Source organism: Eptesicus fuscus, chromosome 14 (genome assembly GCF_027574615.1).
Source record: "Eptesicus fuscus isolate TK198812 chromosome 14, DD_ASM_mEF_20220401, whole genome shotgun sequence".
NCBI lineage: Eukaryota > Metazoa > Chordata > Mammalia > Chiroptera > Vespertilionidae > Eptesicus > Eptesicus fuscus.
Genome location: NC_072486.1, coordinates 51,687,536 through 51,714,636, shown reverse-complemented (window position 1 = coordinate 51,714,636; position 27,101 = coordinate 51,687,536). Strand labels below are relative to the sequence as shown.

Here is a 27,101-nt window from a genome sequence, read left to right as displayed (position 1 = left end):
AAGATTGGAAGACAAAGGGAGAGAGGAAGAAGAAACAGAAGAGTTAGTGGATAAACAAAGGGCCAGAAAGGCAGAGAGAAGAGGCATGTGTGACATGATGAAGAAACAAAGAAACTATACTGTACATGAGGGCAGTGTGACTCTCTCTTTTTGTGCCTATCCCCATACATGCCACAAAGAGGAAAGGTTTGAGCAATAGGAATTTTCCCTGAAGTTTAGCAAAAGGCACTTTCCCTCATTGTTATACCCCAAATATTTCCATCTTCTTTGTAGCACAATGGTTTTCAGAATGAGAAGCATTGGAATCTCCATGTCACTACTCTCCACTGCTTCTGTAAAAGAATGTATGCACACTATATTTACTTTGCAGTAGCAGTGGGGCCAGGATAATAAAAAAAACTCAACCAGAAAAGGAGAGAACCATGGAATATTCAAAATGCATATGTTCATCTTCTCAACAAATTGCATAAAATTATAGGACAAGCAACTAGCACATTTGATGAATAATCAAAGTGAGCACCTCTCACCTCACCTCCCCCATCACTTCCTAACTTCCCTCAGAAATTTATTTTCAGAAATGAATTATAAGAAAATGAATTGGGCTAATCGAACTCTTCACAAAATTACATATTTGCTTTCTCTAGTTCCTCCCATACCACAAGAAGTTCATCAGTAGAAATGAGAAGAAACTGAAGTTATGACATTCTAGTGGGCACAGCATGGGTTTTATTCTTACCTGCCTTATCTGCGTCCATAGCATGATCAGGAGTGGTAGAAACTTTTGACTTTTGTAATAATGGTAATGATGGTAGTATAGTTACGGTTTCCTAACTTAGTAAATAATCTCCAGTAGTTATCATAACCCCACCTAAAACTGACTACGAGTTAATACTTGAAAAGTTGATAGGAGCGTTTCACACTATCTCTAATGGCCTCTTTGACTTTGTCATTCCGGAGAGTGAAGATGAAAGGGTTCAGGAAAGGAGTTACTACAGAAACGAGCAGGTAAACTATCTTATTGTACTGAGCTGCCTGCGTTTGATTGGGTTTCACATAGAGGAACAAGCAGCTGCCATATCCAAGCACAACAATGGTGAAGTGGGAGGCACATGTAGAGAAGGCTTTCCTCCTGCCAGAGGCAGTGGGGATCTTGAGGATGGTGGAGATGATGTAAGTGTAGGAGACAATTACTGGTGCCAGAGAACCAATGATAATGAAAATGGCCATTAAGAAAAGAATAAACTCTGTGAAAAGGCTGTCATCACAGGATAGTTTGAGAAGTTGCCCTCGGTCACAATAAAAATGGTCCAACACATTTGATTTGCAGAAGGTCAGCTGAAACGTGGCATAGACTGGCCAGATTTCAGAAAGGAACCCAAACATCCACGACATAATTACCACCCAGATGCAGGTGTTGTTGTTCATAATGATGCTGTACCTCAAAGGGTTACAGACAGCCACATAACGGTCCACAGCCATCACTCCCATTAATGCAAACTCTGTGGTCCCCACAGCAAGGTTCAAGAAGAGCTGGGCAACACATCCAGCCAGAGATATTGTCTGCATCCCAGGGAGCAGCAACCCCCGAAGCATGACTGGAATGATAGTGGATGTGATCAGGATCTCTGAGGCAGAGAGGTGGCCAAGGAAGAAATACATGGGGGACTGTAGACGTTTATCAACACAGACAATCACAATGATGACCGTGTTTCCCATTAATGTCACTGAGTAGAAGAGGAAGAAGGTAGCAAAGAGGATATGGTGTAGTTCCTTGGAGCCAGGGAAGCCAAGGAGACAAAACTCAGTGGCACTTGAGTGATTGCTCATCATTTAGTCCTTGTTTCTGCTCCTTGTGAAACTCCGATATCAAAAGAAAGGTGGCACTACTCCACATGCTCCTTCTCTCCTGTTCTCAAAAGAGAAGGGAGACAGTTTAGGGTAAGAAATTAGTTTCTCCTCATAATTAGGTGAGTTGCTACTACTGTTATGCTCTGCATAAAGACAAACCCAAATATTGCCTCTTCAAATCTCACTGTCAGGAATGGGTCAAGGCAGCTTCTTCTGTATTAGTGTGGGGGAAAAAACACCTTCCTTATCTTTTTTCCCCACTGGAAGTTCCTTCTCCAGGGGACAGAGACTAAAGGTGCTAGGATTGTCCTATACTTCTTACGTTAATTGTATCAAATGATATAATGGCCTTCCAGGTGATGTGCAGGACAGGGAACATTGAACCCCTGCCCCTATCCACACTGGTACTACAGAGTCCCCATCTTGTGACCAGCAGAAAAGAGACATAATTCCAAGAAAACATCTCTGCTTTTCCCCAGATCTTATAACCTCTGTATTACAGAGCAGCAAGATCTCCAAATGGGAACTCTGGAGCTTGGGATAACTTCCCAGAGCTGATTCATTTTTCTCTCATTCCATTTTCTTTCCAAAGTCTTGGAAGAAAGGAAATATGGCACTTGACACTGACAGAAATAGATCTCTACCCTTACTTCACACTTCCCATTACTCAGATGCCATCTCCTTAATGGGCTCTTTCCTATTCCCCTAACCCTAGATAGGAAGGTCTTAATCAAGCTTAGACTCTAGTTTTCTTCAAAGCACTTACTCCCTGATATTATTTTATGATTCAATGTTTATTTCATTCCTTAATTCATATGAAAAAATGCTGGAAAAAACAAAGATCCTGTCCTGCTGAGGTTCTATTCATGTAGGGTTTCAAGTCTACATGATACACAAAACAAGTATGTAAAAATTATATATAAGGTTTTAGTTTATTAATCATGCCATAAAAATAAAGCAAGGAGGAAAAGAGGATCAGAAAACCCATTTTTATTTATTCACTATTCATCTATAACATTACAATATAATTCCATTAGGGCAAAGACATGAGCCCAATCAGTAATGCTGAAATTTTTTGTTGATGATGAGAATGTGGACATATGATATATGACAAAGTAGGTTCTGGTCCTGTCCAGGGCTCGCAAGTTCATATCCCCTCGATGCCTCTCTTCTTGGTCTCCCTTCCTGCCTCATATTGTAATTATCCCTTCCGGATGCAACCTCCCCAATATCGCTGTGGCTCTTTTTCTGATGAGCAAACATGCTTCAGGAACAGAACTGTCAGAAGAGCTCAGTGGCCTGCTTTTCCACAATCTCTGCAGGAGATGAAGAAAGAAGACAGAGAAGGATCCTGAGAGATGCCAGGGATCTGTGTCTATCCCAAGCATCAGGTCAGAGAGGACCTGAGTCTGCTCTTTGCTGTGCACAGCAGACTTGGAAATGAACTTGTCTGTCCAGCTGTTCTCCTAGCCTACTCCTCAGGCTCTAAGTGTCCCTGTGATAGACAGCAACCAGACCCAGAACATCCCACCTTACACTTTCCTCCATAGAGGAGAAACCTGATGACACTCACCTCTATGGAAGGGCTCCACCACCATTTCTAATGCTCTCCAGGGCTCGGCCAAAGATAACTCCTATCTGGCTACTGATGAGCCATGCACAGGGGCCACAGCAACTTGCTGCTATCTTCACTCATGATGAAATAGGAAACTCTCCTCAGATAGGAGCTTAGGAAAAAGACCCAAAATAACAGTGCTGTGGGAAGCTGAGGGTCTCTCTCTCTCCCCCCGTATTTTCTCCTACTCACTTCCTTCCCAAGGGGACACAGTCACTAAGATACCTATTCTTAACAAGCCCAGGTTCATGGTGTCCCTAAGCAATCAGTCTGGAGGGAGAAGTACAAACTTTTAGTTATGCCCATTTTGACCAATTAAGTTTCAGAACTTTTTAAACTTTTTGTTTCGTGGGAAAACATAAAATCTCACCAACCAGAGGCTTCTCAATACCAAGGCTGCCTTCTCCAAGGCCCCAAAGTCTAAGTTTCCAAATGTCTCAAAAAACTCTAATCAGATCCTCTCTTCTGGCCCTCATCCTGTGCTCTCTGGGACATTCTTAGCTGTTCAGAGCCAAAATCAGCCCCCATGTCCCAGTAGGAGACACCACAACTGACCTCTAAAACTTACACAGATATCCACAAAAGCCTGCACACTGGTCTCAGTCTAAGTCTTGACTTCATAAAAAATCCCCTGCAAAGCCTGATATCTCCTCCACTCATTTTACAGAGGCTCCTGTTCCTAACCCTGTGTGACCTCCAGAACACTGAGGGGGGTGTTATCCCTAAATTCTACTCCCCTCTCTGGTATTGTCTCAGGTTTCCATATATGTGCATCTGCATGCACTCCAGCAAGATTCGTCCAGCCATTGATTTCTATAATGTGTCGCTGATTACCACCAGCTCGGCACTTCAAAGTGGGGAATGCATAAGAACAGCCCAATGTAGGCATCTATATTTACCACTTGGAACAACTGACAAAAATGCAAATTGGAAGTCTGCTTGATTCTGGAGGGAGGCAAAAAAAGCGAGAGTTATAAATCATGTATCTGGATGTTGGTATTTCAAGTATATCTGTTAAATCTTAGAATATCAATTGGTTCAGAAGAGTATAAATTAGGAATAATCTTTCTTACAATTTCTCAAATTACCCAGGTCCAACCAGATTATCACACAATCTTAGAGGAATTTCCTAAGCCTTTATCTGCATATTGTTTTCAAGAAAATGCTGTGAATATCAGTTTTACATACTTTTCTCTCTCACTTAACAATTATAAAGGTGTTCCCATCTGAATACATATTGGCCCATTCTTTTTTGTGTGTAATATTCCATTATTTGGATTTCCCATTCTTTATTAGTTGTTGTTTCCTTTTTTATTATGAAAAATGATGCTATAAATATGCTTATACATTTATCATTCCAAATACATCTATATTTCTGGGATAAATCCCTAGAGCTAGAATTTCTACATCAAAAGGTAGATATATTGTTGTCATTGCTTTGGATTGGCACCATTTTATACTCCAAAGACTTTGGATTCATTCAGAAACCACCAAGACTGTGTGACAGGAGCACTCCTGATTTCCTGATCTACTACCAACCAGGGATATGATCAAATTTTCATTTTTATTTAAAATTAAAAAGAACATATCTTTAAAAAGTAATAAATTGAAAACCCAATGAAATGTGAAATCTTTTGAAAGATTAAAATTACCAAAACTGTCTGGAAAAAAAGAAAGAACTGAAATTCTATCTATGTTAAATAAATCAACTCCTAATTAATAACATTGCCACACAGAAAACTACTGGCTAATATAGTTTTACTGGTATATTTTATCAAATATTTAAGGAAGAATAATAGCAATCCTTCATAAAATCTTCTAGAAAACAGAGGAGAAGGAACACTGCCAATTCACCTTATAAGGCCAGAATTATCTTGATATGAAAGGCATCATGAAAAAATAAACATACATACCCATATTCCTTATGAACATAGATGCAAAATTCTTTGATAAAGTATTAGAAAATCAAATCCACCACTACATAAAGAGAATAATATGCAATAACAAGTGATAATTTCATTCCAGAAATGCAGTCAGTTCTAACACTAACAGATTAATCAGTACAGTTCACCATGTTAACAGAATTAAAGAGAAAAACCATATAATCATTTTAATAAGAAAAGGCACTTGACAAAAATCAACATCCATTGATTAAATAACCTGATCAAACCAGTAACTAAAGTGATCTTCCTCAAACTGATGAATAGCATTGACCAAACATCCTCATGTTAACATAAAACCTAACGAATAAAGTCCCAATCTTTTCCTTAAGATAGGGAACAAGGCAAGGATATCTGTTCTCACCACTTCTAGCCAGGACTATAGTGGAAATCCTAGCTATTGCAAAAAGGAAAGAAAATTAAATTAAAAGCATATAGTCAGGAAATAAAGAAATGAAATTATTCATTTGGAGATACATAATCCTATATGTAGAATATTCTAAGAAGTCCACCAAAAAAGCCTACTAGAACTAAAAAGTGATTATCGCGGTCCCTGGATAAAGGTTCAATATACAAAAGTCTATTGTATTATTATACACCAGCAAGGAACATTTGAAACAAAAAAAATATTTAATTTACAATAACACTCACAAACATGAAAAAATTAAGGGATCTGTTTAACAAACTATGTGTAAGACCTATATAATCTATACATATAAAAGGCTAAGTGTCTGTCCATCCATCCAACTGGTAGCTATGATGTGCACTGACCACCAGGGGACAGATGCTTAATGCAGAAGCTGCCATGATGTGTACTGGCCATTTTAAAATAAACAGCACTATGGACCTAGCGCCAACAAACCAACATTCAGCTTCCCCCAAGTGGGACACAGGCCCCGCCACCACCCTGGAGCGACACTTCACCAAATTGCAGCCAATGTTGCCAAGACCACCTGGTACAAAATGCAGCCCACAGCCCAGCCCAGCCCAAAAACAGTGGCTATGGGCACCGGGTAATGACATCACGTAGCAATGCCCAGCTTCCTCTTCCTAGCGACTAGCCTCCTTGGAGTTTCTTCAGCCCAGGAAGCTGACTTGCTTTATAGCCAGGTGCAAACATTTTACAGTTCAATCAAATGTCTGTGAAGCATTTTCCCGTGCATCATCTCATTTGATCCTCACAGAAGCCCTGGAGTAGGTAGATAGGAGACTTGGTAGAATCCTATTTCTTTTCATTAGCACGATGTGAATAGCGGTATTAAAATATTATTTCTTCTAATTAATTTACTTTCAATGTGCACAAATCCGTGCACTGGAACACTAGTTAAAACTATAAAACATTGCTGAGAGAATATAAAGACCTATAGATGAAGCACATTCTATTTTCGTGAATCAGAAGACACAATTTTGTTAGAATGTCAGTTCTCTCTCAACTATCCTACCTAATAAAAAGGTAATATGCAAATAACCATCATTCCACTACGCCCATGATTGGGCAGCGGGAGGCTGGGGGGCGGGACTCGGGGTGGCATATCCGGCCATTGAGAGGCACGGGGGGCACGACTCTCGCCCCCCCCGCAACTCTCAACGGCCGTATTGGCGGCCACTGAGGGGGGCTGCCTCTGACACCCTGGACACCCGGCTCCCCTGCCATCGGAGGCGGGGGGCCGATTGTCCGCTCCAGCTCCAGGCCAAAAGCCTCTGTCGGAGGCTTTTGGCCTGGTGCACTCGCGTGCACTCGGATTCCCTGCCGTGCTCCCCTTCATCAGCGCCTCAAGCCCCAGCAGCAGCGGCAGCAGCTGGGGATGAGCTGGTGATCCCAACAGCCTGGCAGCTCAGTGGTGGCGGCGGAGGCAGCATTGGGCCTGGGGACTGGCGAACAGGCAGAAGATGGCCCTGATCACAGGAGGCTAGGCCTAGGGACCCTACCTGCACGATTTAATCATGCGCTGGGCCTCTAGTAGATTCAATAAAAAGCCCAGGAAGCTTTTTGTTAACATTGAAAAGCGAACTCTAAGATTTCTGTGCAAATGTGAAAATGTAAAATAGCCCAAATCCGTGGTCAGCAAACTGCGGCGTGCGAGCCACATGCGGCTCTTTGGCCCTTGAGTGTGGCTCTTCCACAAAATACCACGGCCTGGGCAAGTCTATTTTGAAGAAGTGGCATTAGAAGAAGTTTAAGTTTAAAAAATTTGGCTCTCAAAAGAGATTTCAATCGTTGTACTGTTGATATTTGGCTCTGTTGACTAATGAGTTTGCCGACCACTGGCCCAAATAATTTTCAAAAAGAAGAACAAAGCTGGGGAACTCACAATACCTTACTTAGAAACTTACTATAGTAATTTTTGTAAATGTCTAAGCACTATGTTGTACATCTGAACCTAATATAATTATGTCAATTGTAACTTAAAAATTAATAAAATAAATCAGGAAAAATTGGACTTACTATAATGATACAGTAATAAAGACTATATTTTTGACATATCATGTAGCTCTATGGATCTCTAGACCAGTAAAATAGAAAATTTAAACAGAGACCAAAACATATATCTAAAATTGATTTTAGAGAAACCAAGATGGCAGCATAGGTAAACACCTAATCTGCAGCCTCGCACAACAATTTCAAAAATACAACTAAAAGTCAAAACGGACATCATCCAGAACCACAAGAAAGCTAGCTGACTGAAACGCCCACAACTAGAAGGAAAGAGAAAACCACAAGGAAAATCAGAGGAGCCGTAAAAGCCTGAGGTACGGAGACACGGGCGGAGACACGGGCGCGTGCGTGCGGGCAGGACGGAGCCGGAGAAGACAGGGCCACTGCTTTAGAGGCTTTTGCTAACCTTCACAGACAAACTCAGTTTCCCTGCTAGGTGCTCTCCAAACACCGTGTAGTAGATGCTGTGTGCATTGCCAAGACCCCCTTCAGGATCCAGGTTTTCTTTCCCCCGACTCACAGCTGAAGTTATCCCCAGAAATTGCTCTCAGACAAAGAGAAATTCCACTCTCCACCCAGAGACTGTAGCCCTTCCCCTGAGGCAGCCCATACCCAGTGGCCTGTAGATGCAAATGTCCAGCCCCCGTGTTTTCATTAGGGACACGAGTCAGGACAACCTGTCAGGGCCATCGTAGCTCCAGAGTTCCAGAAGCCCCTGGCACAACCCAACCTCCACCTCTGCCCAGAATCTTCTCCTCACTCCTCCAAGGAATTGTCCCAAGGATCACTCTCAGACCCAAGATAACCTCATCGTTCCTTTCTCCAGACTACCCACTGCTTGTAATTAGGTGTATGTGTGTATTTGTGCATGTCTGTGCTTATATGTGCATTGTATACACATTTTCATTTCATGTGGTGACATCAGTTTTCATCAAATATGCTCCATCAGGGAAGAGACCATGTCCAATGCTATATTTTCAGCATAGCTTCTGAAAAAATCACTGTTGTTCAAAAATATATATTCTTGTTAAATTTCCTGTTCTTTAATTTTAATAAGGTTGACATCTTCATATTTTTAAAATTTCTTTATATTTCTTTTCAGAGAACTTATTGGTTTGCAAGAGACTTGTCCCTCAAAACAGCATACATACGTTAACAGCTGATAGCTCAATTTTGAAAATGAAATGTATTTTAATAAATCAATGCCTTTATAATTATTCAAATTGTCTTCTACATTTTGGGGGAACACCCTACATATAAATCAAGCAAGACTTTACTTCATGTTTTTTATTTTTATATCTTTCTATACATAAATATTTCTTTCTTACATAAATTTTACAGTCTTAGCATCTTGGGACCTGCATTTTCCTGAGAAGAGCCTATGTTCATATTCCAACATCATTGCAAAAGAAAAAAATTCTACTTGTTACTTTTTACACTTAAGTCCATTTGAACCATATAAAATTTATTTTTTGAAAGCATATGTTGTAAATCTAGGGTTATGCTATTTCAGATATTTTGTGAATGCAAAAAAATATCTCTGGAATAAAGGCAAAGGAGAGATGAAGGAAGGGAGAATGAGACAGAGATTGAGAGAAAGAGGAGCAGGAGGCAGAAAAAGAGAGAAGAACCAGCTTAGAGAAATGTCAGGGTAAAAATGCCTTTACTCCCTTGGCTGGAGCAGGGAGAGTGCCATATCTGGGGGTGGGAGAACAAGAGATTAGAAAGACTAGTGATATTAACAAGGGCCAGAGAATGTCAGAGATGGAAAGAAAATGTCCTCCACAACTTATTTACATATAATGAGCCAGACACCCAGACAGCATGGCTGGCAAAGGTCGCACAGTAATTTACTAGGGCTCCTTGACTCCTAACACAGTGTTCTGATCAGAAAAACAGAAAGAGCTGCTTTCAGCAGGGAAACATGCACAGGCTAGAGAGTTGGCTGGAGGGACCTGTGAGGATCCTACCAACTCAGATTCTAAGACTCAAAAATATATACTTTTAAAGATCACTCTGTCATGAAGTTCTCATAATCAAAGACAAAAGTTTGGAGCTGAATAAAGTGCATTCTGGCACAAAGTATGTGCTCAATAACTACCTATCAATGAATGTGGATTGTTCTTATCAATACCAATAATTCAGTGCTCCTCTGTGAGCTTAAGTGAGTGGCTCATGACAATCCCAGTGTCTAGGGTGGTTGAGTGGGTGCCAAGGGGAGTCAGCCCCGTGGTGGGTTAGCAGGGGGAACTTCACAGCTGAGGACCCTGAAGCATCAGGTTCTCATCCAACCTGTAGTATTAGGATAGGTGAGCCAAGAGGCCAGCGGGCAGGCAGAATAATGGTGCCCCAAAGCTGTCAATGCCTGGCCCCTAAGAATTTGTAATATTACTTGGAAATAAAGACTTTGCAGATCTGATCAAGGACCTTGAAATGGGGAGATTATTCTTAATGATCCAGGTGGCTGCATTGAGATCCATAGAAGTGAAAACCTTTCCCAGCTAAGGTGAGTGTCAGAGGAAGATTCCATGATCAGAGAAGAGTCAGAGACATGCAGTGTTGCTGGCTTTGGAGATGGTAGAAGGGAACCATGATCCAAAGAACATGGGCAACCTCTAGCCCCTGGACAAAGCAAGGAACCCGCTGAATGGAGCACAGCCCTGGTGACACCATGATTTTAGCCCACTCAGGCCTGGGTCAAACTCCGGCCTGTAGGGTGTGTAAGATAATAAATGGGTAGTGTTTAAACCACCACAATTGAGATCCACAGAAGCAATAGCATTTTGTAGCATTTACTTTGCTACAGAAGCAATAGAACATGAATGCAGTCATGAAAGCCCACACCCAGCCACACACTTGTCTCAATTCTCAAGATGTCCTGCCTCCAACTCTGCTTTGAAAAGCCCTCCTTCTGCCAGCTTGAGCTCCCTAGTAGTAATATGCTGCTTTCAACCATTATCCCCCTTTTCTTCCTGAATGACCTAAAATCTGCTTTGTGATCAATGGCTCCATCACAAAAACCCAGCTAAAGTTTCAAGACCTACAGAGAGATTGCCTGGCCAACCCTGACCAACCCTTGTGGGTTTTGAACCCAGAACCCATTTGCACTGTCTTCACTGGAAACATTTTACTTGATATCACTTTGTCATTATTTATGTCTGTGGGTGTGGGTGGGGCTATGTGGGCGGCATCCATAAAGACTGAGCTCTGAGAAAAAGAACTATGACTCAGAGCTGACTGGGGAGCCCAGTCCTTTGCCATCTTGCCTTCACCTTCATCCCCAAGGTGTGCATCTTATCAAAGGAGTCAGGGACAAACCCTTATGTTTGGCCATTTCCCAAGATGTGTCTCTCAGGGGGCCCTACCTCTGAAAGGAAGATGTCTCCTCCTAAGTTAACTGTTTCAATTCCCTGACTTCTAGAGCTGACACTAGAGAATTCAGACAGAAAGCTGCTATGGCCCAGGGTCTATATTCCCTGCTTCCCAGATTTCAAAATCTTGGATCTGGGAGGGAGACAAAAATCTATGAGTGGAAACTCTGGATCTAACCCTGGCCATGCACCTCGGCTGCCATAATCTTAGTCCAGCTCGGAAATTCCTTTGTGTCTTTCTCATCTCATTTTACTTCGGAAATTCTAAGAGGAAGGAAAGGGCCAGGATACAGGCACTGCCATGGGACCAATCCTAAGCCATCAGCTGCTTAAGTGTATCTAGGTCTCTATCCTTTACTTCATTCAGATATTTTTCTCAAATGTTACTTCCTCAGAACAAACTTCTCATTAATCTAAGCAGTAACACCAGTGTCTCATAATCCCCTGAGGACCCCTTGGTTTCCCATCATGCCCATGGAGATCACTCTGCTGGAGTCTAAGTTCCCATCCAGCATAAGGTCAGCTCTAAACCTCATCAAGAAACCAAGGGCCTGGAGACAGTGAATAGAACCAAGAACTGTCATGCTTGGGAGAGAAGGGACAGAAACAGCATCTTTACTCTCTGGTCTCCAAAAGGATTCTTTTCTCACATTCTAGCCCCTGGACTTGGTGACACAGGGTAAGCCTTTATTTAAGATGTCAGCATAAGGATTGGAGATGTCACCCACCCAGAAGTGCCAACTGTTCCAGCTGTGCAGAAGCCTCAGTACATCCCTGACAGCTGCAACACCCTGCCAACAGCAATGGAGCACATATTTCATGTTGTTCACGTCACAGAGTGGACCCATTAGGCAAGAATCTTCATACATGATTTCTTAATGCGAGTGGCTCTAGAAGGAGACACTGCTTAGCGACTAAGGTAAGTGACTTAGAGTTGCATATGGGACAAGCTCTGTAGCACAGACATAAGGGTGGGCTTGAATTTCATCAGGGCTGGGTATATATTTTAGACCTAGTGTTAAGGTTTGTCAGTGAGATGGGTACAAAACTTATGGAGGGACAAATTCTCTTCTTTAAATTGGAATGCCATTGCTGGTGCTCAGGACACAGCCTCAGGTGCAGCCTCAGGTGCAGCCTTTATGGGCCAGAGAGAAGGCTACAGTATACCTATACACAGTACTGATTTTTTTTTTTTTTGGACAATTGGCAGTTTTAAAAAGTATACTTTCAGTGACCTAAAATTCCAATGAACATCATAAAGCCGTGGAAATATTTACACACACACACACTTCACATACATGTTGGCCCCAAAGAAGGTGAAGAGATGACGGACCACGGCAATATGAGTTCACTGGCAGCTGTAACAAGAACAATGAGAACAATGACAAGAGCTGCTTGTTGAGCCCCTAGCATGTGCTGTCACTGTACCGAGTAGTTTACTCATTTAATCTTTGCAGCAGCCCTGGAAGCTAGTACTATTATTAGCTTCATTTTATAGCTGAGTAAATAAAGGTCCAGACAGGGAAGTAACAGAGGGGAGCAGACTGATATTCTCAACAAGCAAGTGTGACACAAGAATTCAAGCAAAGTCCAAGGCCATGCCTCCACCAACCACCATGCCAGAGTGAGGGGAGTCAGGGAGGCACAGGGAAGACTGCAGCAGCAAAGCAGCACCACTGGGCAGAATGCTGATGACCTTCCAGTTGCTGGCAGAGCAGTTGCCTGGTCCTGAGGCTTATCTCTGTGACCCCCTGTGTCCTTTCTGCTCTCTATCTTTGCAAATAATACTAGAAGATCTCCCTAAAGAAATTTATTGACTCAAAACTGTGACTTTCCATTAATTGCATGATCCTAGTTGGAGCAATTTGCATGAGTGACAGTCCTCAACAGAGAGACAGCCCAGAAAGACTTGAAGGGACCTTTTTAAAAGGGGTTGGTGCACAGCTTCTGGGTCATGACACAGACCCCTACAGTACACACACTCTAAACACACTAATTCTCTTTCTTTCCTTGTTCCTTCTTCCCTGTTTTTTTCTTTTTCTGGTTTTTCCCTCTCACATATTTGCTCTTTCTATTTTTTCTCATTTGCCTTCTTCCTAAATGTCCATGACTGTTGCTGTGTTGTCTTCCTTTATTAATCTGCTCCTCTGTGTTTTTCTTTCACCTTATCTATGCTTTCCTATACTTTTACTTCTATGACTCCCTAAATCCCCTGATTCTCATACTCCCATGTTATCTTTATCTTTCTCTCTCTGCCCTTCTGTTTATCACTGACCACCTACTTGCCTATTTCACCCTGTTCTCTTTATCTTTGTTTCGGAGTCAATGATTCTCTCTCTCTCTCTCTCTCTCTCTCTCTCTCTCTCTCTCTCTCTCTCATCTATCTATCTATCTATCATCTATTTATCTATCTATCTATCTATCTATCTATCTATCTATCTATCTATCTATTGCTATGTCTGCTTCTCCATCTGTTCCTTGTTTCCTTTCCATGCAGGACCCAGCCCCTGGATCATGGCAAATCTGAGCCACCCTTCTGAATTTGTCCTCTTGAGCTTCTCGTGTTTCGGTGACCTGCAGGTTCTGCTGTATGGGCCCTTCCTCGTGCTTTATCTTCTTGCCTTCATGGGAAACACCATCATCATAGTCTCTGTCATAGCTGACACCCACCTATGGACTCCCATGTACTTCTTCCTGGGCAATTTTTCCCTGCTGGAGATCTTGGTGACCACAACTACAGTGCCCAGGATGCTCTCAGACCTGCTGGTCCCCCACAAGGTCATTTCCTTCAGGAACTGCCTGGTCCAGTTCTACTTCTACTTTTCCCTGGGATCCACCTCCTTCCTCATCCTGTCAGACATGGCCCTTGACCGCTTTGTGGCCATCTGCCACCCACTACGCTATGGCACTTTGATGAGCTGGCCTGTGTGTGTCCGGCTGGCAGGGGCTGCCTGGGCAGCTCCTTTCCTCGCCATGGTGCCCACTGTCTTCTCCCGGGCTCATCTCAATTATTGCCATGGCAATATCATTAACCACTTTTTCTGCGACAATGTACCTCTGCTGCAGCTATCCTGCTCAGACACCAGCCTGCTGGAATTCTGGGACTTCGTGATGGCGTTGGCCTTTGTCCTCAGCTCCTTCCTGGTGACCCTCCTCTCCTATGGCTACATTGTGAGCACTGTGCTGCGGGTCCCCTCTGCCAGTGGCCGTCAGAGGGCTTTCTCTACATGTGGGTCCCACCTCACCCTGGTCTTCATTGGCTACAGCAGCACCATCTTCCTATATGTCAGGCCTGACAAGGGACATTCTGTGGAAGTCAATAAGACTGTAGCCTTGGTGACATCAGTCCTCACTCCCTTTCTGAACCCCTTTATCCTCACCCTCCGCAATGAGACATTCAAGGCTGTGCTATGCAGGCAGATGCAGAGGCTGAAAGGACTATAATGAGCCTGAGGGACCCAGCCAGCAGCTCTGTGAAGAGGCAGAGGACCAGCTGGGTGGGAAGAACTCTGTCAGGTTTCCTTAGATTTTTTCCCTCTGTGCCTCTGAATGACAACCATAGTGAGTCCGCAGTGCTGCCCTGTCTTTACCAAAGCTCTCATAGACCACCATGGGGGTGCTCCCTATACCCACTAGCAGCTGCAATAACTCTGAAAGTAGCCCAGAGTCTGGGGAGCCAGGAGTGGGGCTTTCAATACAAGAAAGTACATGGCTTTCTATTCAAGGCAAAGTAGCCAGGTCATGTTCTCTGATCAAGAGATATCCAGGCCAGTGTGTGTGTGTGTGTGTGTGTGTGTGTGTGTGTGTGCGCACGCGTTATATTCCTGAAAGCCTATTCTCTTTGGAATTAAACATTAGATTCATCACTTTCCTCCCCCAGCTGAAAATCTTTAGATTTTCCAGTAACTTGGTCCTCAGAATCACTGCATTCTCTTAGCTTTCATCTATCCTGGATTTTTCTAAAATAGCCCCAATTTAAAATATTCTGCCAAATTCTTTCTGCAAATACACTTAAATTTACCAAACTACATTTTGCAGTAAACTATGATGACTTCACTTATCAAGAAAGTACTACTAGTGCCACTTACTTTAAGACAACAAATCTACAAATTTATTGCAAATGTCAAGCTTTTTAAAAGTCTCTTATGTGGAAATAAACAAGGCAGGGAACTTGGGCTCATTTGGTGGATACAGAGTGCCTAGCTTTGGAAATGTGACTTCCTTAGTGACCCCCTGGTTCTCATTATGTGCTCTGGTGTCACCCCAGGCAAACCCCTTCCTAATCGAGGTGCCCTTTTCTCTGACTTTCTGAAAAGTTCATTTATTTCTTGCTAAGATGCTCCTCATCCAAAAGAGAGGTTCACCTTAGGTTGAAAACCTTGTCCCCTCCAATTACATATCAGAGCAGTGACTCTTGTGTTTGCTGTTGCACCAATGGATTTATTTTCTCTAATTATTCACTGCTCACCAGCTCAAAGAATAAATATTTGTAGAATAAATGAAAAAATATGAAAAAATTAAAAATAATTCTTCTGATAATACATAACTTAGCTTTGTGTGTGTGCATGTATATAAATATACAGTATGTGTATTTTTTCACACTTTACAAACCACTTCAACATATGTTTTCCATTCATTTTTATCCTCAGAGATCACTCACCATGAGCAATGCACTCCTCTTCAGCACTGGCCATTAAAGATAAAAGACATGTTGCCCAGCTGGTGTGGCTCAGTGGTTGAACATCGAACTATGAACCAGGAGATCACAGTTCAACTCCCAGTCAGGGCAAATGCCAGGATTGTGGTCTTGATCCCCAGTAGGGGGCATGAAGGAGGCAGCCGATAAATGATTTTCTCTCATCATTGATGTTTCTATCTCTCTCTCCCTCTCCCTTTCTCTCTGTAATCAATAAAAAAATTTTTTAATGTTGACCAAAAAAAAGATAAAAGACATGTGGATTTTAACCTTAAGTTTCTCCATCCATGTGAGAGTGGAAATAGTACAGTTACTTGTAACACATCGTGATAAGGGGTTTTCCTACTAAGTGCCATGAGAGCCCAGAAGGGAAATACTGATTATTGGGCTGCAGCCCAGCAGTGTTTCTAAACCACTAATGGATAAGTTATAGGGGAAATAGAGATGAAAAAAAAGTTGGTCAAATCAGTGGCCAAACTAACAGTAGAATCTGGTTCTTCAATTTTATCACCTTTCCATGCTTGAACATTCTTCTTTATCTGAATCAAAATTAGATTCTCTAAACATTGGAATCTCCAGGATCTGATGCCACTAGACTCCTCTAGCCCCTTAATTAGTGTATATCCATCAAGTTCCCATTCAGTTTATAGACTCACTAGTGGCCTGGTGCACAAAAATCATGCACATTAAAAGGGAATTAATTAGAGGAAATATTTTAATATTGCTATTTGCCCTTTCTCTATAATAGAAGTGTCAGAGATGAAAGAAAATTACTAAAATGTATATGAAAATCTTCCTCTTGTCAGAGTCTGGGGCACACCACGGGACTCAGAGTCAAGTCCCTGCTCACCCTCATGCACCTCAAAATTGCGTGAGACCCAGACCCGGCTGGCCCCACCCCATTGGGCGAGATCCAGACCCAGCCGGCCCCACCCCTGTCAAGCCCCGCTGGGTGGGGGGCACAGCCTCAGGTCCCCCAGCCCAGTGCCGGGGGGGGGTGCAGCCTGAGGTCCCCTGGCCCAGCACTGGGGTAGGGGGCACAGCCTGAGGTCCCCCAGCCCAACGCTGGGGTGGGGGGCATGGCCTGAGGTCCCCCGTCAAGTCCCGCCAGGCAGGGGGCACAGCCTCAGGTCCCCCGCCCCAGCCCGGCACCGCTCAGCCTCAGATCCCTACTGATCACTCAATTACGGCTCCTTACAGGAACCCTGCCTCTGCTGTGGGTGCAGCCATCTTTTGTTACAGGAACCCTGCCTCCGCTGTGGGTGCAGCCATCTTGTGATGGCAAGATGGAGTGAGGGTCAATTTGCATATCACCTCTGTATTATATAGGATATTGGCAATAGTTCAAGTAACCACATAACAGTAATTGCATCCTATCTAATAAAAGAATAATATGCAAATTAACCATCACTCCACAACAAAAATGGCAGTGCCCATAGCCACGAGATGGTGGTGCCCAGTCCTCTCAGCCCCACCGGAGTCCCCCAGTCTCAGGGAGGGATGCCGCTGAGAGCCGGCAGAGTAAGCGGCCTGGCGGAATTCTGCCCAGAGGCCCTCCTTTATAAGAAACAAAAACAAATTCACTCCCCATTGCATTATCCCCTCCCAGGGGTGGCAGTCTGGGCTGGGGTCTTGGGCTGGGGTCTCAGCCTGGGAGGGGCGCGCACCCCCACAGCGTGATCCCCTCCCAGTGGCGGCAGCCTGGGTTCTCAACCACTGAGTCACACTAGCCAGGCAGATATGGAGGAATCTTAAATCTTTCTTTTTAAAAAATATATATTTTATTGATTTTTTTATAGAGAGGAAGGGAAAGGAATAGAGAGCTAGAAACATCTATGAGAGAGAAACATTGATCAGCTGCCTCCTGCACACTCCCCACTGGGTATGTGCCCCCAATCAAGGTACATGTCCTTGACCGGAATGGAACCTGAGACCCTTGAGTCTGCAGGCCGATGCTTCATCCACTGAGCCAAATCAGTTAGGGCTGTCCAATATGTTAAAGAAAAAACCCTATCTAATAAAGAGGGAATATGCAAGGGAGGGCATTTGGGGGTGACCAGGTTGTCAGGGGAGGGCAGTTGGGGATGATCAGGCCAGCAGGGGAGCAGTTAGGCATCAATCAGGCTGGCAGGGGAGTGGTTAGGGGGTGATCAGGCTGGCAGGCAGAAGTGGTTAGGGGCAATCAGACAGGCAGGCGAGCAGTTGGGAGCCAGCAGTCCCAGATTGTGAAAGAGATGTCCAAGGGGTCCCAGATTGGAGAGGGTGCAGGTTGGGCTGAGGGACACCTCCCCCCCTCCCCCCCCCAGTGCACGAACTTCGTGCACTGGGCCTCTAGTGTTTTATATCCTGACTTGAAAGAAACAAATACTATTTCTAAAACAACTACAGATTCAGTGTCACTTTTAAAGATTTGCATTTTGTCACAATAGTATCCACAAACATATGAAGGTTGGCAAATAACATGTATACATGAGAGAAATATTTTTATTTGGTCTATAAACAACGTTAATTGCATGATAGATTCACACTTTCTTTTTTATCAGGAGATAGGAACAATTGATCTTATTAGTTTACATAAGGTGATTTGATATTAGGTGATTGGACAAAAGGCAACAGTTTTCCCCAGAAGTAGCTTACATGAGAATATAATTGCTGGAGCCCAGGATGAGATTGTTTGTAACACCCAGCACTAATTTAAATATAGGTAGAATCAGTGGTGGGATTTCATGACTCCCCACCTTCCCACCCACCCTCCACTTGTCTGGCATTCCAACCCCAGAGATGCAGTGCTCTAGTAAGCAATCATTAAAAGGGCAGGGTTTTGAATGGCTAACACAAGAATCTATTGTCACACATGTAAATCCTGGTGGGAATCAAAAAAGTAGATTTATTACTTACAGGTAGGAGGACAAACAAATAGGGTATGAAAGTTTTGATGGGGGAAGATAAAAGAATCAAATCATTTTTTAAATATATTTTTATTGATTTCAGAGAGGAAGGGAGAGAGAGAGCTAGAAACATCAATGATGAGAGAGAATCATTGATCAGCTGCCTCCTGCATGGCCCCTACTGGGGATCAAGACTGCAACCTGGGCATGTGCCCTTTGACCAGAATTGAACCCAGTACCTTTCAGTCCACAGGCCAATGCTCTATTCACTGAGCCAAACTGGCGAGGGCTCAATTCATTTTTTAAAACAAAGTCAGGTCTGGGTCCTGTAGTGACCCTGCATGCAGAAGTTTGATGAAGTGTAACACCCCTCAAAGGCTAAGGTAGAAAATTTCACTGTTGATGATAGAGGACCATATTCACATCAATTTAGTTCACCACTTCTCCTTTTTTTGTCATTTGTTTTTTTAGTTTTTATTGAATTTATTGGGGCAACATTGATTAAAATTATATAGGAAAAAGGTGAAGGGATTAAACAAAACAAAGTTTAGCAATTCTTTAAGCTTTAAATTTCCCAATATAAATATAATCCTTGCAATAAAACTTAACAAATATTGAAGAAAGGTGGTTGTGATCCAGTGGTCTGTTGGTAAATGTTTACCTACCAGCTATCCAATTGTACTATTGGCTGACTTCCAGCATTTGCCAATGTCGATGGCTTCAATACTCCAATCATGTCAAACTACCAACATGATACCCTTGAACTTGGAGTTGGGAAGACATGCTCAGCAGCACACTATTATACAGTATTTACACTATCTATATATATAAAAAGCCAGCAACTGTGACAACCAGAATGAACAACAACCAGTTGCTATGACGCCCACTGTGGCCAGCGAACAAGCCTAATCAGGAGGTGGGGCCGGCCAGCCAAGCTCCTGCGGCCCCTCCCCCGAGCCTGCCCACCCTGATCAAACTCTTCCACCCCAATCAAGGGCGGGGCAGGCCAGCCAAATGCCCTCCAATTCCCCCTAGCCCTTCCCCCAAGCCAGCCCTGCCCCTGATCGGCCAACTCCACCCCTGATCAGCCCACCCCACCACAATAGGCCTGTAGCTCCTTCCCCTGGTTGGCCCTGCCCCGATCACCCTCCCACCCCAATAGGGGACAGGGCCAGCTAGCCAACCACCCATGGCCCCTCCCCCAGGCCACTAGTTCCCAATCGGCCCCTCAACCCCAATTGGGGACGGGGCCTGCTGGCCAATCACCCACAGCCCCTCCCCCCAGCTGGCCCAGCCCTGATTGGGCCCCAATCAGGGCAGGCCAGCTAGCCAACCTCCCGCCATCTCCTCCTCTTGACAGGCCCAGTCCCAGTCTGCCCCAATTGGGGCCAGGTTGGCCGGACCCCACCCATGCACAAATTCGTGCACTGGGCCTCTAGTCTTTATATATAAAAAGCCTGCGACCGTAATGGCCATAACGACCGTAACAACCAGTTGCTATGACGCCCACTGTGGCCAGCAAACCAGCCCGATCAGGGGGTAGGGCCATCCAGCGAACCTCTCAGCCCCTCCCCGCTGCCAGCCTGCCCCTGATCAGACTCTCCCACCCTGATCAAGAGTGGGGCCAGCTGGCCAAATGCCCCCTACCTTCCCTCCACCAGCCCTGCTTCTAATCAGCCCGTCCTACCACAATAGGCCTGCAGCTCCTCCCTCCAGCTGGCCTGCCCCTGATCACACTCCCCACCCCAATAGGGGGTAGGGCTGGCTGGCCAACCTCCCACCATTTCCTCCTCCCAACAGGCCCAGCCCCTATCTGTCCCGATTGGGAGCAGGGCGGCCGGACCCCACCCATGCACAAATTCGTGCACTGGGCCTCTAGTATTTATATAAGTGACACAAACAACACCATTGCATAGATAAAGGTAAAATATAGTAAAATAATTAGACATTTCAAGTTTTTACAATCTTTGTTTTTAGTAGACTCTCTTGAATTGTAAGTTTATTTTGTTGATTTTAATAATGGCTATGTTTAATTCCTAAAAATTAATAATCTGTTGTCAAGAGGGTTCAATAACATGATGATAGCATCTGCCTATGGGTTTTACCCCAGATCCTATCACCCATTCAAGGCAGCATCATTCATTGTCCTTCCCCTGAGTTAGATGTGTACCATGTCCTATGTAAGCAAACCTCATGGAATTGTCCTTTAAGAGAATTATTTCTAAGCTCTTTCTGAACTTATTTAGGTCATTTTCAAAACTGAAAGCAATAAAACTCCAGCACTGAAGGTAAATAAAGTACCTTTTGTGAATACAATATAATCACCCTAGCATAAAAATATTTTCATATGAGTGCCCAAGTACCCCGCACAAGGTTTGTTGGAATCAGATATGTCCTGAGATTTCAGTGAATGAAGCACCTTTCAGAGGACACTTACAAATCCCAAGAGTTGGATCTGCTTAGTGAAGACATCCATGACCACTCTCCAGAAAGTCCATTCATTAATTCCATTTCCCACCTTTTCATGCCCACACAGTGTATCATTTTTTATGTCTATACTATTTTACAAATTCAGTCTTCTCTCTCTCTGGAATTCACTTTTCCTCTTCTCAGCCTGTGAAGTTGCTCATCATATTTCAAAGCTCAACTCAAATGACACCATGTTTCAGAAGACCTTCAATTTAACCAAGAAGAATAAGGCACTTCCTCCCTGTGTTCCCAGAGTGCTTTGCATATAATGGTAACCAACACATAGTTTTGTCTTCCCACACTAAAAGCAAAGCTCCTCCAGTTAGGCACCATGACTTCCAAATCTTTGTATGTTCTGTGCCTAGAACACAGTAGATGTTCAATAAATGCCAGAAATCTTAGAGATTTGTAGATGAATTTGGAATATAAACACTTTGACCTACAACACAGAATGCCACCTTAATTGACAGTAATAGAAGTGTAGTAAACAAAGCACTAAAAGAAGGTATTCCACTGTACTCTGTCTTAGTCGTCTGACCTAGTACCAGTTCTAAGACCTACATAACAACAGGGACTAGAGGAAGCACTGTGGATGGTGAGAGGTCTAGAAATTGTTTAATGGCCACATCACACCTGTAAATCTGAACATTTTGTAAGGGGATATGTAGCTTTCTTCATTTATTTTCTAGTCTGACTGTGTAACTCAAAATTACAGAACTTAGACAGTGGGTGAATGTTACAGTGAGTCACACTGAGGCTGGACATAAGGGTTTCATCTTAAAAGTTAGAACTGTGCAGCAAAGAAATGGCCTGCCTCACAGTTGTGAGGGCTCCGTCTCTAGACTTGGTTCAGGCAGGGTCTCTGTGCCAACCTGAGATGTGTATTGTAGTGGGGATGCCTGATCTGAGGAGATGCACCTGTATGACCCACATACAGCCTTGCAATTCCATGAGTCAATGACTTAGCCTCATGGAATTGCAAGGTTCCTGGGGAGACTTAGTTACAGCCCCTTTGACTTAGAACTAGAATTCCAAGTTTCCTTCCAGTGAGGTGAAAAATATGTTAAAATAATTTTCTGGCCTATGTCTACCCAGGAGTCCCATTTGACACTGAGGGTCCTTGTCACATCAAGACGAATGTGTGGAACCAAAACATCTCTAGGTCATGTCCACACAAAATTCTAACAGCAACTCAGAGGCTGAGCCAATGGCCAAATACTCTCAAGCAGTGTAAAGTCAGAGTAAGACGAAAATCATGAGGCCTAAATCCTGGTCCCTGTTTCCAGAATTAAGACCTGGGATAGAAGTCATTAAGGAAGGGTGGCTGAATATTTTGTAAGGGGATACGTAGTTTTCTTCATTTGTTGGCAAATACATCCTCAGATTCCCTTTTCCAGTGCCCTTGGTGTCATTGACACTGAGACAAGGACTTTCTTACACAATTTCCTGACTGCAAGTTCCACCAGCACATTATCTGAATCAGTGGTCCTCAAATATTGATGCAGGTGAATCACCCAGGGGCCCTTATAAAATGTAGACTCTATTTCAGTAGGTCTGGGGTGGGCCTGAGCTCTCAGGAAATGCCAGTGCTATTCCAAGGATCACACTTTGAAAGCAAGGGACCACAGGCAAGTTTGTTGAGAATGTGTACCTGTGTGATTCTGTTGTGATGAGTTGATTACTGTGGACACCCAAGGCAAGATATACCTTCCCCAAGCTGACCAGTCAGATATTCCACTTAGAGAGAACACTATGAAAAACAGGCAATAGGCTGCTCTAGGCAGTTGATTATTTTTAATTTTTTAAGAAGGGAATGTGTGCAGAGATGAGAGTAGCAGGAGGGAGTCTCTCAGGGGGAAAATCTGAGTGGATTTGTGTGCTGATTATTTTAGGGGGAGAAGGGAAAGAAAGTGTTTCATATAAGAAAGAGATAATTGCTTTCCATTTAGTTCTTCAGTTTTTTCACAAAGTTTGGAAGGAGGGTAAGTAATTAGTCCCTTGGGAGGTGGAGGAGAGAAAGTTCTCAGGATGAAAAACTGTTTTCCCTGCTGGCCTTTACTACAGAATCAAAAGTATCTGCCCAGCCCTAACCGGTTTGGCTCAGTGGATAGAGCATCGGCCTACAGACTCAAGGGTCCCAGGTTCGATTCTGGTCAAAGGCATGTACCTTGGTTGCGGGCACATCCCCAGTAGTGGGTGTGCAGGAGGGAGCTGATTGATGTTTATCTCTCATCGATGTTTCTAAATCTCTCTCCCTCTCCCTTCCTCTCTGTAAAAAAATCAATAAAATATGTTGAGAAAAAAAAAGGATCTGCCCACTTTTGGAGAGGCCCACAAATAGGAACTTGTCCAGTGGCAGGTTTTTTTGTTTTTGTGTTTGTTTTTTAAAAAAAAAAGTATTTTTAATTGGAAATTAAGCTACCTGATAATAACAGGAGACTCAGGCCTCTAGGTTGTATATCCTGGGCTATTCTTCCCTTCCCATCACCTCCTTTATTCAAAGCTGTGCTCTGTGGTGGGCCCATACTGTGACCTGTAGTTACCACATTGCATATTAGGACTACCACCTCGCCTCTCAATATCCTGGGAACAGAACTAGCTTCAGAAGTAAGCGGAAGCTGGCATCTACTCTGTCCTGTTTTGCTGATCCCAGCCCAGTCAAGGTTCAATGTGGTATAAGAAATCATACACCAGACTTGTTCCTGCTCCCATCATCTTCCCATGACTTCCCAACCACACCCAGATTTTCAAGGAATATCTTCCCTCATCCTTCCTCCACCCCATTACACACACCACCAATCACACTCATTTCCTCCTTCTCATCTGGCTTCTATGGTCTCTGCTTTACTACCCAGGGCCCCTGGTAATCTACTGGCCATTCTGCTATCAGGAAACCTAACTTCAGAGGGCCTCCCCTGGGACATGGACCAAAAGACCTATGGGAGAAGAAACTAGATCATTGCCAGTCTGGGGCAATGATCCAGCTTCCCTTCTCTCTCAAGTACATGAGAAGGATAAAGGCTAGGCCTTGGGACTTCAACTTTCTGTGTAAGAGGCCTTGGAAAGTGACCCTCAGAAAGTCACTTCTGTTTAAAGGCAAGAAGTTTTGAGGGGCCTGGATGGGGAAGTGGGCAGGCAGCCTGGGAGTGAGTGATGCTTCAACCCCAGGTGCAATCCTAGAAAAGGTGATACCAATGGAGGCACACAGTTTCTTCTCTTTGGGGGAGACCATCCCTCTCTACTTTTCTTAGAGAAACTCCCACTTTCAGAAACCCATTCTAAAGTCTGAAGTCAGTTCCTGAGAAAGAAACACACACAACCGAAAAAAAGTTGCACACAAAGACATGTAAAGGAATGTAAATAAACTATAGAGCTGGACTGGGGAAGAGAGATTTGTTTTGTTTTTTAATATATTTTATTGATTTTTTACAGAGAGGAAGGGAGAGGAATAGAGAGATAGAAACATCAATGAGAGAAACATCGATCAGCTGCCTCCTGCATACCCCCTACTGGGGATGTGCCCACAACCAAGGTACATGCTCTTGACCAGAATCAAACCTGGGACCCTTCAGTCCGCAGGCTGATGCTCTATCCACTGAGCCAAACCAGCCAGGGCAGAAGAGAGATTTCTAATAGCACATTTTATAATAATAGCTACATTTACTAAGCTCTTACTACGACCAAACCCCAGAGTAGGAGCTTTATTTAGATTATCTCTTTTAGTTGATATTATTGCAGTGTTTTCACTCCACAGCTCCCTCAAATTCATCCATTCCTTAACCATCTCAGGCTCACAGACACTTGTCTTTGAGACATTCAAATTATGTGAGTTCATTAGCTCTCTGTAGTGAGTGAGCAGAGACTTCTGGGAGGGGGAGGGAGCAGGAGAGAGTAAGAAAAAGGAGGTCAAGGAGCTCTAGTCCAAGCACTTAGAAGTCCATTTACAGTGGAAGGTCCTTATGCCTATGACTTAACAGGTGCCTTCTGGTCTTCTTATCTGTGGGTTGCTGGGTCTCTGAAGAGGATCCTTTTGGTCATATCTTCAATGACCTCCTTGACCTTCTTATTTCGGAAAGTGAAGATGAAGGGATTGAGGAAAGGAGTCACCACTGCAGTCATCAGGGCCACCACCTTGTTGAGATGTGTGGAGTGGCCCTTGCCTGGCCTCACATAGATAAAGATGGCACTACCATAGCCCAGAACCACCACAGTGAGGTGGGAGGCACAGGTGGAGAAGGCCTTCTGGCGCCCAGAGGACGAGGGGATGTGCAGTACTGCAGCTACAATGAGGACATAGGAGACTAAAATAAGCAGCATGGTGGCCAGCACAAAGAGCAAGGACAGAAAGAAATCCATGAACTCGATGTGGCGAGTGTCAGAGCAGGACAGCTTGAGAAGTGGGGCAGAGTCACAGAAGTAGTGGTCGATGACATTAGGGCCGCAGAACCAGAGCTGTGTTTTCTGCAGGGTGGGGGAGACGATGGAGAGGAACCCAACCACCCAACAGACCACCACCAGCTTCACACAAACTGAACCGTTCATGATGGTTGGGTAGTGCAGAGGGCGGCAGATGGCCACATAGCGATCAAAGGCCATGACTGTGAGGATCAGGAAGTTGGTGGAGCCCAAGGAGAAGTAAAAGAAAGACTGGGTCAGGCATTCAGCAAAGGACATAGTCTTATGAGTGGACAGCAAGTCTGCCAGCATCCTAGGAACCACAGTGGAAGTGACCAGCACCTCCACGAAGGAGAAGTTGCAGAGGAAGAAGTACATCGGTGAGTGGAGGCGGGAGTCAAGGCATGTGAGGGTGATAATGGTCAGGTTCCCCAGTAATGTCAGCACATATATCAATAGGATGAAAGCAAACAAGAGGATCTGGGATTCATGGAGATGAGAAAATCCCAGGAGTACAAATTCCCTGACGACGCTGAAGTTACTCATTGCACTTGACACCAGTTCTCTATACCATCTGTGAAAAGCCAGGAAATATTAGTGAAAAATTGCCATCAGCCTCTCTCTTGACCTTGCTCCCTGATGGCTGCCCCAGCTCCCCAAGAATGCTAGCCTATAAGCATGGTTAATCTCAGTGTCCAGAAGACATTCCCAAAGGGCAGAAGTTCCCAAAGGGCAAGGACAATAATGGTGTCTAATTTCTTATACCTGTTTCTGATAAGCAGGTCTAGGAGTTAGCACCTCCACATTATCACCATTCCTAAACTTCCCTCTGTTATATTCCATCATTCATTATTTCATGCAACACACTTGTTAAGTTCCAACTCCATGTAGGACATTTGGTGGTTCTGGTAAACTCTTCCTAACTTCCATATTTAATAATATTTTAATCATAATAATACCTGTTATTAACTGAATTTTTTCCATGTGCCAGAACTGTGCTAAGTACCTTACACATTACTTCTTTTCTGTGCTCAATCCTCATCCTCTTTGATTTCTCTGTGACATTTCAGGCTATGAATAATCCATTTTTGAAACTGTTTCCATCCCTTACTATAAGGACAGTCCACTCTAAGTTCTCTTATAATTCTGACTTGTCCCTGTTTGGTTCTTTGTCTTTCTAAGTATGGTCCCCATATTTTTCTTCTCATTCTTCTTTTATCTCTATATTCTTTTCTTCTGAAATCTCATCATCTTCCTTAACCAGAGCAAGCTTGAAAATGTAAATTAATCTGAAATATGCATGCTTGTTCTCAGCCCATGTCTCTAACTGCTTGGTGACCTCTACACATACTCAACATGTGTAAAAATACACCCATAATCCTCCCTTACCCCAAGTCAATATCACTTTTATGGCTCCCCAAACTCCAAGCCATCCAGGTTTG

At 43.8% G+C, this 27,101-nt stretch overlaps 3 protein-coding genes across 3 annotated transcripts; 1 reads left to right on the top strand and 2 right to left on the bottom strand.

The window, feature by feature from the left end:
* Positions 1-885: 885 nt before the first annotated feature.
* On the bottom strand, positions 886-1,830 carry LOC129151516 (olfactory receptor 9A4-like). The gene has a single exon (XM_054726634.1). It carries the CDS (start codon positions 1,828-1,830, stop codon positions 886-888), a length of 945 nt encoding a protein of 314 aa, XP_054582609.1.
* An 11,895-nt stretch (positions 1,831-13,725) lies between these two features.
* LOC103297275 (olfactory receptor 6V1-like) lies at positions 13,726-14,655 on the top strand. Its single transcript, XM_008153966.2, has one exon. It carries the CDS (start codon positions 13,726-13,728, stop codon positions 14,653-14,655), a length of 930 nt encoding a protein of 309 aa, XP_008152188.2.
* Positions 14,656-25,257: 10,602 nt separating this feature from the next.
* On the bottom strand, positions 25,258-26,205 carry LOC103297304 (olfactory receptor 6V1-like). The gene has a single exon (XM_008153993.3). The coding sequence runs from the start codon at positions 26,203-26,205 to the stop codon at positions 25,258-25,260; it is 948 nt and encodes a 315-aa protein (XP_008152215.1).
* Positions 26,206-27,101: the final 896 nt, after the last annotated feature.

Coding starts and splice junctions, on each gene's coding strand:
- LOC103297304 (XM_008153993.3), bottom strand. CDS start 26,205: ATGAGTAACTTCAGCGTCGTCAGGGAATTTGTACTCCTGGGATTTTCT.
- LOC129151516 (XM_054726634.1), bottom strand. CDS start 1,830: ATGATGAGCAATCACTCAAGTGCCACTGAGTTTTGTCTCCTTGGCTTC.
- LOC103297275 (XM_008153966.2), top strand. CDS start 13,726: ATGGCAAATCTGAGCCACCCTTCTGAATTTGTCCTCTTGAGCTTCTCG.